Source organism: Phoxinus phoxinus (genome assembly GCF_949152265.1).
Source record: "Phoxinus phoxinus genome assembly, chromosome: 12".
NCBI lineage: Eukaryota > Metazoa > Chordata > Actinopteri > Cypriniformes > Leuciscidae > Phoxinus > Phoxinus phoxinus.
The window spans coordinates 17,872,400-17,887,746 of record NC_136887.1 but is presented as its reverse complement, the minus strand read 5'-3'; the positions used below and the strand labels follow the sequence as shown (position 1 = coordinate 17,887,746).

Here is a 15,347-nt window from a genome sequence, read left to right as displayed (position 1 = left end):
CCCAGCTCAAGGACACTGATGCGCACGGAAAATGCACGGTGATTTCAGAAGTGGACATGTTTCTAGAGCAACATAGTCTTTTGGTACTGGAACTAACTAACTAACTAAATAAATAAACAAATACAAATATAAGTACTTTGTGATCATTTAAAAAAAGATACATTTAGCAATAAATAAATTTGCAATTATAATATTTAATAATTCATAATAATTATATTAATAGTTTAAATAAATTATTGATAATATAATCAAAAACACTAATAAAGATAAATAAGTATAAATAACTGTAATGCTAATGATACAAATAATACTTTGTAAAAAATAATTTTGTCATTTTAATAAATACATGTATGTATGTTTGTATGTACAAAATGCTGAGTTGTTTCAACCCAATTTTGGGTCAAATATGGACAAACCCAGCCGTTGGGTTACATTTTTAACCCAATGTTTGGTTTTGTCCATATTTGACCCAAAATTGGGTTTAAACAACCCAGCATTTTTTAGAGTGTATGTATGCAGGGCTTAACATTATCCCAAACGCGGGTGTATTTCAGCAGTGGTGTTTAAAACAATCACTCCTACTATAGCCACTTTTGCAGGTTTACATTTATAAATGGTCTGCATTTATATAGCGCTTTAACAGACCCATGGCCACCAAAGCGCTTTACATACTGCCTCACATTCACCCATTCATACACCGAAGGCTGTGTCAGCCATGCAAGGCGCCAACCAGCTCGTCGGGAGCAGCTGGGGTTAGGTGTCTTGCTCATGGACACCTTGACACTTGGTCAGGTGGAACCGGGGATAGAACCACCAACCTTCCGGTTTGTAGACAACCTACATGAACCACTGAGCCACTGCCGTCCACATATATATGATATATGTAAATATTTTAATTGCAGTCTTTTAAAAAGGCATCTGAAATAATTCAGTGAAATAATAAAGTGCAATGGAGTGTTGTCTAAAATATAGATTTTTCAATACATATCGATACTGATACTGAAACACTTCCAATACTCCAATACTTCCAATTTCTGCAGATACACGACTCCAGCTGTGCTTTCTAGCTCACATCTCTCCGACAACGAGTTGACAAACCAGCCTCCCCTCACTCACTCGTTTCATTTTCTCCAGATGAATATTGTTGGTGTTACAGGGCTTGAATTTCGGTTTAGGATTGTGCATCCTTTTACTCAATCCCGCAGCTTTTGGGTGTGAGCCTAATCATTATCCCAACATAACCCTCAATGAATCAGTGGACAAGGACTGGTTGCTGTTCAAGGAACCTAACCCAAACCCTATGCTTGACCCTCACCCTAAAATCTGATTGTTAATAAGTTCCAGGACCACTTATACTTATATACTTGTCTACTTATAACATGTTTATCAGCAAGTATGCTTGACTTGCTGTCTACGGTGTGTATTTTAGCTGTGTCAGTGTGCCATATAAGCGAGTCGTCGTCTTCCTGTTGCTGGTCTGATGTTGTGTTTTTTTTCCTCACCGGGCTCTGAGCCATTCAGACTGCAGCCTGTGGAATCAACATGTAGCCCGACGGAGTCTAAACCTTGTTATCTCTGTTACACATTCCATCTGCCCCTGTCCGCTCTCCCTCTATCTCCCTCTTCCTCTCTTTGATCACTCTGGGCCAATGAATCAAGCAGTCTTTAGCGCAGACGAGACCGCGAGGGAGCTGCTGAGCGTTTGTCTTCTCCACAACATATGATGACAGACCTGTTTCTCTTTTGCATCAGGACCGCTCACCTGTATCCTAGCAACCCCTTCCCTGCTGTAGCAGCCTCACCAAACAGTGGTGAGAGTGATGTCATGAATGCATGTAACAAGTCTCTTCTCTAGTTTGTTTTGACACTTTTATTCTCTTCTCGTCGTGTTTTTTGTCTCATCTCTATTTCTCTTTTCGCTGCTTGTCTTCTCATTTTGTGTTAATTTGTCTAATTTATTTCCTTTGTTTCAACGACTTTCTTATAATTTCGTCTCATCTCTGTTTCTTTTGTCTCATTTTGATGCTTCTCGTTTGTCTCATCACATTATCTCTATTTAATTATTTTCTTCTCATCTTTGTTTCATTTCTTTCTGGTCTCAATACTTCTCTTATCTTCTTCTCTTATCTCTGTTTCTCTCATCTTGTTCCTCATGTCATCTTGATGTTTCCCCTCTCGTCTTGGCCTCATCTTGTGTTATTTTGTACAATGTCATGTCTATTCTCGTCTCGTCTGGTCTCATCTCTTCTCAACACTTCTCTTCTCGTTTCTTGTTTTGAGACTTTTATTAGATTCTCATCCTGTTTCTTTTGTGTAATTTCGATTTCTTGTCTTATCTCATCTAATTTTGATGCTTCTGTTCACAATATTTGTCTCTTTTGTTTCTCATCTCATCTCATCTCATCCCATCTCATCCCATCTCATCTCATCTCATCCTATCTCATCCCATCTCATCTCATCCTATCTCATCCCATCTCATCTCATCCCATCTCATCCTATTCCATCCCATCTCATCTCATCTCATCTTTTCTTGTTTGGCCTCATCTCTTCTCAATATTCTCTTCTCTTGTTTTAATACCTTTCTTCTATTTTTTGTTATTTTGTCGCATTTCGTTCTCATCTAAATCCTTCTTATTTTGTCTCAAGACTTCTCTTTACATTTCATCTCATCTCTACCTCGTGGGTTTATCTCGACGCTTCTCCTCTCATTTGCTCTCATTTGTCTCATTGTTTTTTTAAATTTTGCCCTGTCTCTATTAGATTTTTTCCCTCTTGTTTTGTTAATTTGTCTCATTTCTTTCTACTGTCTCATCTTATCATTTCTTAATTCATGATCCCCCCCCCCCCCACACACATCTTTCCACTTTAATTCGGTTCTCATCTTGTATTAATTCATCTTTTAATGTCTCAATTCTTCTCATCTCATCTCTATTTCTTGTCTTATCTTGATGTTTCACTTCTCGTTTGGTCTCAGCTTGTGTCATTTTTTCTAATCTCTTTTTCTGGTCTTACTGTTTCTCATCTCAACTCATTTCACCAGGTCTTCATCTTATCAGGTAATATTGTCTCTTCTCTTTTGTCTCATCTCATCTTGATGCTACTATTTGCGTCTCCTCCTCTCCTTTTCTCTACACATAGATAACTACTTTGCACACCTGTGTGTATGTGCGTGTGTATGAATGTAAGCCAGGGGGAGCTGATATGTGTTAGTACGAGCATCTGTGAGCTCTCCTCTCCTGGTGCTGAATTTAGGCTTTCAGGGGCTCCGGTGCCGTTCTGGGACAGTTATCCATCCCCAAAGAGAAAGCAGCAAAAAGGAGTCTTCCAGGCCTCCAGTAAAAGATGCGGAAATAAAAATAACTTCTTATTTCTCTCCCCTGCACGCTCCTTCCATTCCCAGGGAGATTGGGCAGCTCTCAGCGGACTAGCAGCCGCGTCTGTGTTGGGGAAAATGCCGCAGTGGCACATTTATCTGTTTGTGGGGATGCACTAATATACAAACACACACACAAAAATGTGAACACGTCCGTAAACACAGCTTAAGCAGGGCCAGTTTCTGACAGTTAAGACCTCCATCAACTGAATACTGCTGACAGTGCAGATAGAATTACCTTTAGAAAAGTAAATGCACATTTATTGAATGAATCATCCCACTGGAATGAAACCTGTTCAGACCGAAATAAAAGTCTGACCTCTGATTTCAAACTACATACAGCTGTTATACGAGTCACTATTTGATGTGTTTGGACACTAAGTAACAATTACAAATACATACAGTTATTTGAATTTTGTAACAAAACATAGGGGAATCTGCACAGTGAGACAATCCGCATTAAGACTATATACTTTCGCCATTGATACCTAGAGACAGCTCACGCGCGAGCTTGCCTTAAAGCTCAACTTTCATTGGAATTAATTGAAAACACTCGCTCTGCTCCATGCCAGTGGACACGCTAGTGTAATATAGCGTTGAAATGAAATGTGCGTGCTCACGCATAGTGTGAATCTGTCGGTAGTTTAAGGGTTAACTTTCAACAAAACATTTAGGGAATTTAGAGCATTCTGATGAAAGGGTATATAGGAATATAGAAATACGTTTGAGAATGAATCGCTTGTTTTGCGAAGCGTGGTGTCCCCTTTGACGTGGTACCCCTGGGCAATTTCCCAATTGCCCCAAATAGTTAATCCGCCTATGCATCTGCAAACAGATGGTTTTGTCGGTACTTACTTCACTTTTCAATTTGAGATATTTTTTTAATTACTTTTAATTCATTTAATTCATCCACAGATGAAGTTCATCACATTAACTAACAATGTTCCACTAACATTTGACAACCAGAAAGAGACTTATACAAATCCTAAAATACACATATTAAAATAAAAATCTTTAAAATAAATTCCACTTAAAAGAGTTAGTTTCAATTGCAATAAAATTGCAATATTCCGGCACTTTCAAATTTCACTTTAATGTCCAAACACTTTTTGAGGCCTCTATGCTGAAACATCGTTCCTCTGGCTTTCTGTGTAGTGTTATTTGGAGCGGGATAATCGAGCCGAGTTTCAGACAGCACAAAAGACTGTGGAGCACTGAAGGACATGGGAAAGGCAGACGGGTTGTTGAATACACGTACAGCGACGCAGGCAGGAAGAACAAGGGCGTTTGTGCTGACTCCTGCACTTGCTGACTGCCCCATCTGTTGAGTGGCGTCTCCAGAGAGAAGAGGGGCAGCGCGGGTCCGTGTGACACATCTGCCCCTTGCTTGGGGCTTTTAAATAGAGACACAGAGGGGACTGAGGCATCCTGCCAGAGCAAAACTCCACAGCCCAGGTGTGCTTCTAATAGAGGCCACAGAAAGCCAGCCTCTTCCTCTGTGTCCGCTTTTGTCTGTCTATGTGGCTTTGTGCCTTTATCCTTGTCTCTGATGTTCATTGAGAGTGTACATTTTCTCATTTTCTCTTGAGTTCTCATGCTGTTCACACCCTCAGTATTAAAGTCATCCAGTGCGAAGAGCGAGGACTCATTTCTGCTCTCAACTGGGGGTCCTTACGATGCTTTGTGAGGTGTGAGGGGAAGGCCAACGCTTCTCCATTATCCAATAACTTACACTCACAAAAGACAAAGCAGAGACGCCTTATTGAAAATAATCACAAGTGCAGTGCAAGGTTAAAGACGCGTGGCAATGCTTTGCATTTAAAGTGTCCTCCACAATAAGATAAGAGGTTGACTTTGTCTTTAGGTCGACCTGGATATCCATCGAGTAAACGAATACGTTGTAAATAGACTGAAATATTTTTTCTCAAGTATATTATGTAGTTTACTTAAGTAAGCCAAATAATAAAACAACGCAAAAATAAATCAGCCTATAGGATTTCCCCACTAAAGAGGCGAAAATGTTAGGGAGGGACAATTTGGGAAGAGATCAAGTCAGAACTGATGTCCTGTGTGGTAGATGCACACATTTGAATTGTAACATGCTGATCTACCCGGCGGGACATAAGCTGGCATACTGTACATTTGCTGCACGTCTTATAAAACTTACAAAAATGTAAACGTCTGGAAGAAAGTATAGAGCAGAAAGAAAGCTCAATTCAATTCGGTTTTCTGTGCACACACAGAAAGCTGCCTCTCAGCGCACGAGTACTGAATTGATCTCTCTTTCGCGTCTATTCGCACTTGAATGGACAAATACATTAAAAATTGTCAAAATATCTGTTTTGGCAAATATTCACATAACCAAAGTCATTTATGTCTTAAAGAATATCGGATGTGTATCAGTGTATTGGATCCGTGCATTCGGCCTTAAAGTGAAATCATTTCTTGACTGAATTAATTAATTAATAAGGATTAATCTATACTTAATTTATACAAATATAGATGTGTGCTTGAAAGAATGAAGAATATTGTATGCAAGTTGTTATAAAGAATGAATAGGCTTATATCATTAATTGAAAATAACATGTTCCTGTTTCTTTATCATAAGTGGTTTGATTTTAAGATAAATAAAGACATGTTATGTCACAGCAGTTCAATCTGTGTCTGTATTGCATGTTAAAACCCTAATTTCACTCATATGAACAAATTCATATTAATAGATGTTTTCTTCAGGAGTATAATGAGTTTTGAAATTTTAGAGAAATGCTTAATTGAAACTAAACCCATTATGATATTTGACTACAACTTAACTAAAACTAATAAAATTAAGATGATTAAAATATGGGTAAAACTATGACTTAATGACTTAAATTAGATAAAAATTTGCTGTCAAAATTAACACTGCATAGCAGGTATGTTTATATGCACTAATTTTCATCAATCCTAATAAATCCAATCGGATTTTAGATTCTGAAAGTTCTGTTTAAAGGGCACCTATTATGGAATTTTGAAATTTACCTTTCATGTAGTGTGTAATATAGATCTAAGTGAACAAAAACATCCTGCAAAGTTTGAAATATGAAAGTGCACCGTATATAAAGTTATTGTCTTTCAAAAGTAAGAGTCGACTCGGAGTCATTTTTATGAATCGTTAGAAGACCGAAGCTTTTTCTCTGACTAGATGACGTCAACTTGTCAAGTTATTTGAATATGATATGCCCACTTATTGCGCTCCAAGGCCAGCAGGGAAACATCAGGGCGACGAGACGCTGTGTTCTGAAGTGCGACTCAAAAGCCAACTTTTTTCATCTGCCCAAGGAGGAGCATTTGAAGACTAAGTGGCTACAATTCATATATACAACTATACCACAGAAGTATAGTCCGAGCCTTGTGCTTTGTTCGCGCCATTTTGAAGACGATTGCTTTTTAAATGCAATCAAACTTGGATTCGCGAGCTGGCTGATATTGAAGGAAGGTTAAGTTCCAAGTGTATTTGCATCAGCTTCCTCCTCCGTATCACAACCTGTAAGTGTTATTAATAATTGTTGCTTTTATGTTTTATGTAGCATCATGCTTAATAATTATTTTGTTTGTTGTGTAAGCACCGTTTAGCTTCTAGGTCTTCAATGGCAATTGTATTGAGATATGTGAAGTGTTTGTCGTTGTTTTCGGAGTTGTCTTGGGGTGCTTTCACACCTGCCTTGTTTAGTTCGGTTGAGTCGCACTAGAGTTCGTTTTCCGAATTGGTGCGGTTCGTTTGGGCAGGTGAGAATGCAGCAATCGCACTCGGGTGCGCACCAAAAGCGGACCAAACAAGCGTACCGAGACCTCCTCGAAGAGGTGGTCTCGGTACGCTTTCAAACGAACTCTGGAGCGGTTCGTTTGTGGTGAGAACGTGATCCGAACTCGAACAGACCCAACTGTCAGATAACTGCACATTTTTGGACTAAACCAGCTGCCGTAGTCAGCCGCACTGTGCATTATGGGATGAGGAATAATGTTTGTTGACATTTTGCACTAGCATGGCAGCTCGCGGACAAACTTGGAGTTCTGAGGAGGTGCGGAGCCGCGTGCAGTGCATTAAAACATTCTGTTCAAGCCGCATCCTCGATTCATTATGAAATGTAATTGTTTGCCTAAAGTGGTGTAGACAAACTATATAATATACTATGACCAGGGATACTATCAGCCCACGCAGTCGTCTCTCCATAGTCAAACGCTGTCTGCCGGATTTTCCTCCTCTTTGTTTACTTCCGGGAGCTCTGAAATTTTCCCGCACGTTAATTCTGACCAATCGAAGTGCAGTTACCTCTGGCCAACGAGTGATGTGGATGTTGTCACGTGACTGCATTTTGGTTCGTTTCATCAACTCATTATCTGGTTCGGACCAGAGCAATCAGTGTGGTGTGAAAAGGAACCAAAACGCATGAAAATGATACAAAGTATAATTTTTCGCCCTTAGTCCGGACCATATGAACCGAACTACAGGTGTGAAAGCACCCTTAAAGAATAGAGTAATACCTCGTAGTAACGTAACCGGTTTTTGTTTTGTTTTGTAAAAACGTTATGTTTATGCATCGGGCTAATGCAAACAAAGACTGATTGTGCTTTTACAATATGAACTCTGGGCTATGCTCGCTAACATAACATTAAATTCTTTATCTTATTTTTAGTTTTTTACTACAAACTACAAAGCAGTGGACTATAATCATTATTATAACACAATTTAATTGATAAAAGCATCATTGTACTCCGTGTTAAACAATAAGTATTATCTCTGTAAACACTGCTGGGTCATCTGACCAATCGCAGATTAGCGTCGCGCAAAGGAGGGGTTTGGAAAGATGAGTCATTGAACGAATCATTTGGGAGTCGGTGAGCAAATCAGGTAAAAATAAATGCATATTATACGAAAACAAAAGTGTTTTTTGTCATTGCATGCATGTAAAACTGTTGTTGGGGACTCCCTAAACAACATTAGGAACATTTTAAATGTCATAATAGGTGCCCTTTAAATGAACCCTAAACTTTGCAATCCAAATAAACATTTTTAATTACATGTGCATTTAAGTATTCTAAACAAAACGGCAGTGCATGTGCAGTGCCCCAGTCACTGCATTCAAAACTGGAGAAAGCTCATTTAACCGGTGATACAGTGAGTGTTTATGCCTTGATGACATACCTAAAAGGACCACCCCTTACAATCTGATCGAAATTTCACTTGGATCGCGCTCATTTGGATTGACTGAGGTGTTTACATGAAGGATTTTCAATCTGATTGAGCCATCAATCCGATGGATTATTTGGGTACATGTAAACGTAGCTAGTGTGACTCTATCTTGTTTTAAATTTATCTCACAATTACTGTTTTATTTTTTCACTCTGTGGCAGAAATGGTCTTCCGTAGAAGACAGAGTCCTTCTAAGATATACACTGAATAAAGCCAGCTGGGCACCTTAGATGCATAAAGCACAAGGCGATCGTTGCTTTTAATAATTCAGATCTTAACGATGTAACAGGTGAGTTCTAGTCACAGCTCATCCGGTAGGTAACATTTCTACATTTCTCCTCAGGCACATTCAATAATGAGCAGCATCTGGATAAAATATGCACACACATATACAGTACACACACACACACACATACACACACACACACACACACTAATCTAATGATGAACAGCCTACTTAATCTCTATGTGGAATTAAATGTTCTGCTTATTGCTATTACCGAACAACTGTTTGTACAGATATAAGTGTTCATTACAAAACCTAAATGAGTCTCTCAGATGATTTTAAAAAGTGATGAAGCAAATAACGTAAAAGTCTCCTACATTATAGTGTCTGATTTCAAAATGGTAAATCACAGTCAATACAAAAACATTGAAAAGCTACAGCCAAAAAAAGAGAGAATGAGACATGTTACCGATGAAGTAAGACAGCAGAATGGCCAGCAGGGCGGCAGCAGCGATCGCCGACAGGGCCGCACATTTCCAGCTGCAGTACTTGGACGGTTTCTTCAGCTTGAAGGCGCTTCTGGAGAAGGTGTTTCTGGGTAGGAGCCGCGGTGGGGGCGAATATACTGTGCCGGAGTTCAAAGGGTAACCCGGAGATGAGCTGCTAAAGAGAGGTGTGGTCCCTGAAGAGGTCTTAAACAGGAAATGCCTGCAGAAAAGAGAAAGATAAATAGCGCTTTTAGTATTTCGAGCACACATGGAAGGTCACATCTATCCCTGGTATCAAACCTTCTCAGCTGTAGCTTCCATTTCCAAGCTTTAAGGTATATATGTGTGTGGGTGTGTTGTGTTGACCGCTGAGTGTCGCGGGCACTTGTTGGGGGTGAAGGACAGTGTATGTAGCGCCTCAGTGTGGTGCAGTGGACATATGGCACACGAACACACTGCACCGCAGGCCTGTCCCGGCCCACTGAGGGACACTTATACAACAAAGTCACTCAATAATTCAAGAGCGTCCGCTTCTTTCAGGTACAACAACAAACACATACTGTACATAGACACAATTCACTGAGACCGTACGTAGCGGCTCGGCTCTCTGGTGCAGGGTCATTTCCGTCGAGCTGATGAATAGAAAAATATAGACAGGAGGATATTGCTGTGTACTTCACAGAGAGATTAATCATTATAGCCTTATAAATGGACTCTTGGTGCAGACAAACAGGATGTAATTTGTTAATATCCAGTCTCTGCACCTAGACTATAGAGAGACAGAACATACTCACTGATAATCAGTGTTAAGCTAAAATGTGGTTCATAGACCACAGAGTCATGTAACAACAGCCTGGCAGGATCCCACAGAATGCTTTTCACTACAGTGTGCAATTTGAAAGATCTAACAAATGCATCACGAATCACTTTTACCCCCGACTAGCTTTAATGGGGTCATATAATGCGTTTTCATGTTTTCCTTTTTCTCTAGCGTGTCCCATGTAGCTGTGCATGTATAAGATCTGCCAAATTACAAAGCTCAAAGTCTCCCACAAAAAGACTTCTATCTAAAAGAAAAGGCACATCCAGACCTAGCTAAAATGCCTCAATTGGATTCTTCCTCACCGACCTACGCCACTAGGTGGAAATATATACGCATAATGCCGCCCAAATGCATATGCAAGGAAAGAAGGCGTGGCTTCAGTTATCGTAGTAGTGTTGTCGCCGCCATGTTGTGGAGATGCTGTGTTTTTATGCGAAAGCAAAAGCAACACTTTATTTGGCCTTCCGAAAGTGGACGCAATTAGGAATCAGTGGTTTAGATTTATTTACAACACTGTTCCAGAACAGTACAACCCAAATGTTAGTGTGTGTGCAGAGACTTTTATGGAAGACAGTTTCCTGAACCTGAAAGAGTACAAGGGCGGCTGTGCACAAGGGCTTTTTCTAAAAAAATGGGGTACACTGGTCGCTCAAGAGAGTTGAAGCAGCACGCACCCATTGTGCTTTCACGTGCAGCTGAACCGCAGCTTGTGTACTGCAAATACATATGAGTATCAGGTTCCGATCGATCGGCTTGGTCATCTGTGTTTTCAGAATCCGATGGGACTCGAACAGATAAAACTGAAAACATTATTAACTGTCTTTATAATTGCTTTGGAAGCTGAAGCATTCGATTATGGTAAGGGCCATGACATTTCTGACACACGCTTAAGGTATTTGGCCAATCACAGCGCACTGTGTCAGCTGGCCAATTAGAGCACACTGCGCTATTCGGAAGGAGGGACTTTGTTGAAATCGATGCATTTTAGAAAGACCGGGGATAGAGGACCCACAATAATGTACAGTATGTGGAAAAATAATGTATTTTTTAAACATTAAAGCATTAACATATCCTATTACACCAATACACAAAATAATGATCTTTAAAAATAGCATCATATGACCCCTTTAAAAGTGTAATTTCTGTGACACACAGAATTTTTTCCAAAACACTCCTAATTCTTCCCTAAAAGTTGACATGAAAAAAAAATGTATTATGAGTGCATCAACACTGATTACACAACACAAACCTGTGACAAAATTAATGCTGAACAACATTGATGCGAAACACCTAAAATCATGTTAAACGTGACTTGTCCACTATATCACTGAATAAGTCTACTGAAGCCATGAAACAGCTGTGTGGGGAAACATGTTTTATTGGTTAACACTGGGGGAAAAAAAGACACTTGGTCTTTAAGAAATGACGTCACACGGAAAGTAGCTGTCAGAACGGTCTCTCTGGTGTCACACTGGTGTTCTCCAGTCTTTTTTCAGTGCTGTGATACTTACTAACATAGCCTTAATGCTTCAATAGATTATTGATGAAACTTGTACAATTTAGCATTGTACATAAATAATTTAGCAGTTAATTACTGCTCTGAGCCCCATGCTGGTGTTTCATGCCCTACAAATGAGAACTTTTAAGCTTGGTAAAGCCAGCAGCACGGATGCGGTGTTAAAAAGGAAGAAGTGTAAAATGGATTAGCTGCAGTCACATTGTCATTGTGATTAGCATGGGGTCATGGGGTTTGTCGTGTTTTATCAGGTCCCGTTCTCTATTAATACCGAATCGAGAGGCTGAGAGCTTTAGTTCAGTCAGGTATCAGCCTAAAATGTTTGTCTCTGGACCAGCCCACACACACTACCCCCAGACACATCCATCCTTCATACCTCTAACCTACGAGGGTAACGGCCACAGGCTGCTCACTCCTGTGATCTTTAATAGCCTCTTTCCACAAGATGCCTTCCAATATCTCTGGACACGTTCCAGCGGTGGATTCCATTTCCAGAGCTGATTTTTGTTCCGTCGTGCTCCAGCCCTTCCATTACCTCCATCTCTTATCGGCCTATCCCCATACATCCCTCTATCATCCCACACTCACCCATGAATGGACAGACGAAACCCCCCTGGAATCAGGCATGATGGGGCTACTGGGGTCAGTGGCTAACTAATCTATCACCAAGAGATTTTTAAGCTTTAACCTACAGTGCACCTACATCTGCTTTCTTACATACTGTACATATACACAAGAGAACATGACCAGATACTACTAAACTGTCAGTTTAACAATCAGTACTGGTCATTTTATAGTCTCATTCCTTTTTTAGTTCCTGAACGAATCAGTGTTTTTGAGTGAGTGATTCAATGACTCACTCATAAAGACTACTGGTGAACCAATGAAAAATCCCCACCACTATTACACATTAGTACAAGCTGTCTGAAATGCACAAACACAGAAACAATAGAGTGTGAAACAGTGAAAAGTTTCAGTTCTGGTAGTCGCACTCATAGTGATGACACCCTTTTAGTTCTCACACTTAATTTGTCCCATGTTAATATCTTATGTATGTTTCCTTAAGAAAAAAAAAAACACTCCAAGTCATGACGCCATACCCACCACGTCTGTATTCGCTCATCTCTCCACAAAAGGGAAAATAAACCTCAGAAGAAATACAAAAGAAAAAGATAGAGGTCTGTCCTTCACACAAGCCACTAAGGGAGAGACGGAGGGAGTGAGAGCAGGTTGATAAACGTAATGAATGGTAATAAATGATAATAATGCAGCCGTATAATGAATATAGGCCACACGGAGGATTCCACACGGTGGCTTTACATAACAAAGCTGTTTTTCCCCAGCTGAGGGTGACATCTACACTGCCTTAGGCCTCACTGACTCACACACACATGCATGCATAACACATACACACAAAAGTGCACAAACACATGCAAAACTTGTGTGCATGAACCGGGAGGCTCAGTCAACTGTGGAAAGAAGCAGAATCTCGCATTTCTTTGTATTCACACTAGCTCTCAGTAGCGCTCTTTCCGCCCTTCTCACTTCTCCAATTGATGGTGTGATGCCACAGGTGGCACCTCCACCTCCAGCTCCGTGCCTTTATCTGAACCCGCGTCATCTCGCTTCCGTTCTTCCTGTCAGGTGCGACCCGCACAAACTGTAAAGGGAAGCTAGCAGGTTACAGGTAGGCAGTAATCAGGCCTGCAATGAGCAGCAGAGTGACAAGAAGTCAGCAGAAGTGCACGTCTAAAAATATAGCTCTGCAAGCTTCCTGCAGGCCGCCTCTGTGTCATTCCTCCGCCGTCTGAAGTCGGGCCACTCGCAAGGTCAAGTCAGTCACTTAAATGCCAAATCATTTTTACCCACGCAGAAGGTTGCAGCCACTAATTTGCCAGCTGACAGGGGTGACGGAGTGAAATTAATTAAGGTCATTTTGGAAGCGCGTGCACTCAAGTTGAAGTGTAACTCATAGCTATTGGCTGAATCTCTATTGAAAGCTCATTTCATCTCGGGACAGTGAGGGGAAGCCGAATGCGGATGGAGTGGCTTAATTGCGGAATGAAATTAAAATGCTTGATTTACATAGTGTGCTTAATTGACAGTGATTTATGTCGAGCATTGTTTGGGAGGGAAGCTGGGGGAAGAGTTGAAGCCAACTGAGATGATGGGAGACGTGAGAGCGAGAGAGAGAGATAGAAAGAGAGAGAGAGAGAGAGATATGAAGCCAGACCAGGGGGTGGACAGAAATAAAGAGAGGCCAGATTGAACCCAAAAAAAGGAGTGCTGACAGGGTGGGGTTATGCAGAGGACAGTCTGGAGACAATGGCAGTTTTGCACTTTTCAAAGTCCACAGGGACTGAGAAACTAGGGACATAATGATCTGAAGGAGGAACATGACTTGTTTACTGGGAGACAGGAAGTGAGAGGAGAAGAGAAAAACAAAGAGAGAAGGAGAGAAGCCAGATTAAGAGATGAACTGAGACAAGAGGTAATAATTATAATAATAGATTATTATACATAATTATTAAATAAAATTGAATAAAATTGTTATTCCATTATCAAACAAAATTGAATAAAATTGAGAAAGGAAAATAATCAAGACAAGAAGAGGAGGTGAGATCTGACAAGAGGAGGAGAGCTGAACATCACTGTAAAAAATATTTGCATGATTTGTTATCACAACTTTTTATCTTTTGTCAAATCTACTTCGATAACTAATGTGTGAAGAAACTATTTTGAGTTTCTGTTTATTAAACCATTCTCATTCATTGTATTAACTAAAAAATTTTATTACAACAAACTTAAAATTTTAAGACAAGAAGGTAACTTGCTTTTTTAAGTTAAACCTAAATTTTTTTTACAGAAACGAGATGAGAGTAAATGAGGAACAGATACTAATGATGAGATGACTTAAGAGGAGATGGAATAAAGAAAGGAGAGGAGATGAGATGAGGACATTGCAGATTGGACTATAGAAAACAAAATCAAAACAAATTAACAAGCAGATATGATGAGGAGAGGAGAGGGCACAAAAGAGACAAGGAGACCTGATGACATGATATGACATGACATGACATGAGAAGAGGAGAGCAGAGAGAGAAGGAGATGACATAAAGATGAGGGGAGTCAAGATGAGAAGAGGAGGTAAGATAAGAAGAGAAAAGCTGAGAGAAGACAAGCTAAGGCCAGCAAAGATAAGACTAGAGAAGAAGAGATAAAATGAAGGAGAGGAGTCAAGACAAGGTGAGGAGATGAGACAAGAAGAGACAAACTGAAGAAAGAAGAGGGGACGAGATAAGGTCACATAGGAGATAAGACAAGAGAAGGGAAAATTGACCAAAATAACTAAAGGAGAACAGATGAGGAGAGAAGAGGAGACACAAATTAGTCCAGAGGAGAAGAGCTGAAAGGAGATGAGGCGAGGAGACGGGATGAAGATATGAGAGTGGGAAAAGTGAAGTAGGAGACAGATGATGAAATAAAATAAATGAGGAGACAAGAAAAGAAGAACCGAAAAAAAGAAAGACAAGGAAGACAAGATGAGATGAGAAAAAAGAACAAGAAAACAGAAGACAAAACCAAGAAACTAAAAGAGATGAACAGGAGATAAAATGAAACGAGAACAGATGAGGTGAGACAAGGAGACCTGATGAGAGATGAGATGAGGAGAGATAGGCAAAGAATAGAA

The 15,347-nt window shown here is 40.1% G+C and overlaps 1 protein-coding gene across 1 annotated transcript in view; it reads right to left on the bottom strand.

Annotated features, from left to right (window-relative positions):
* The window catches only part of tenm2a (teneurin transmembrane protein 2a), a 292,880-nt gene that overhangs the window by 57,435 nt on the left and 220,098 nt on the right, over positions 1-15,347 (bottom strand). Inside the window, exon 6 of the mRNA XM_079631137.1 lies at positions 9,299-9,537. Within this exon, the coding sequence (XP_079487263.1) occupies positions 9,299-9,537 (239 nt within the window). The remainder of the gene's footprint in view (positions 1-9,298; positions 9,538-15,347) is intronic.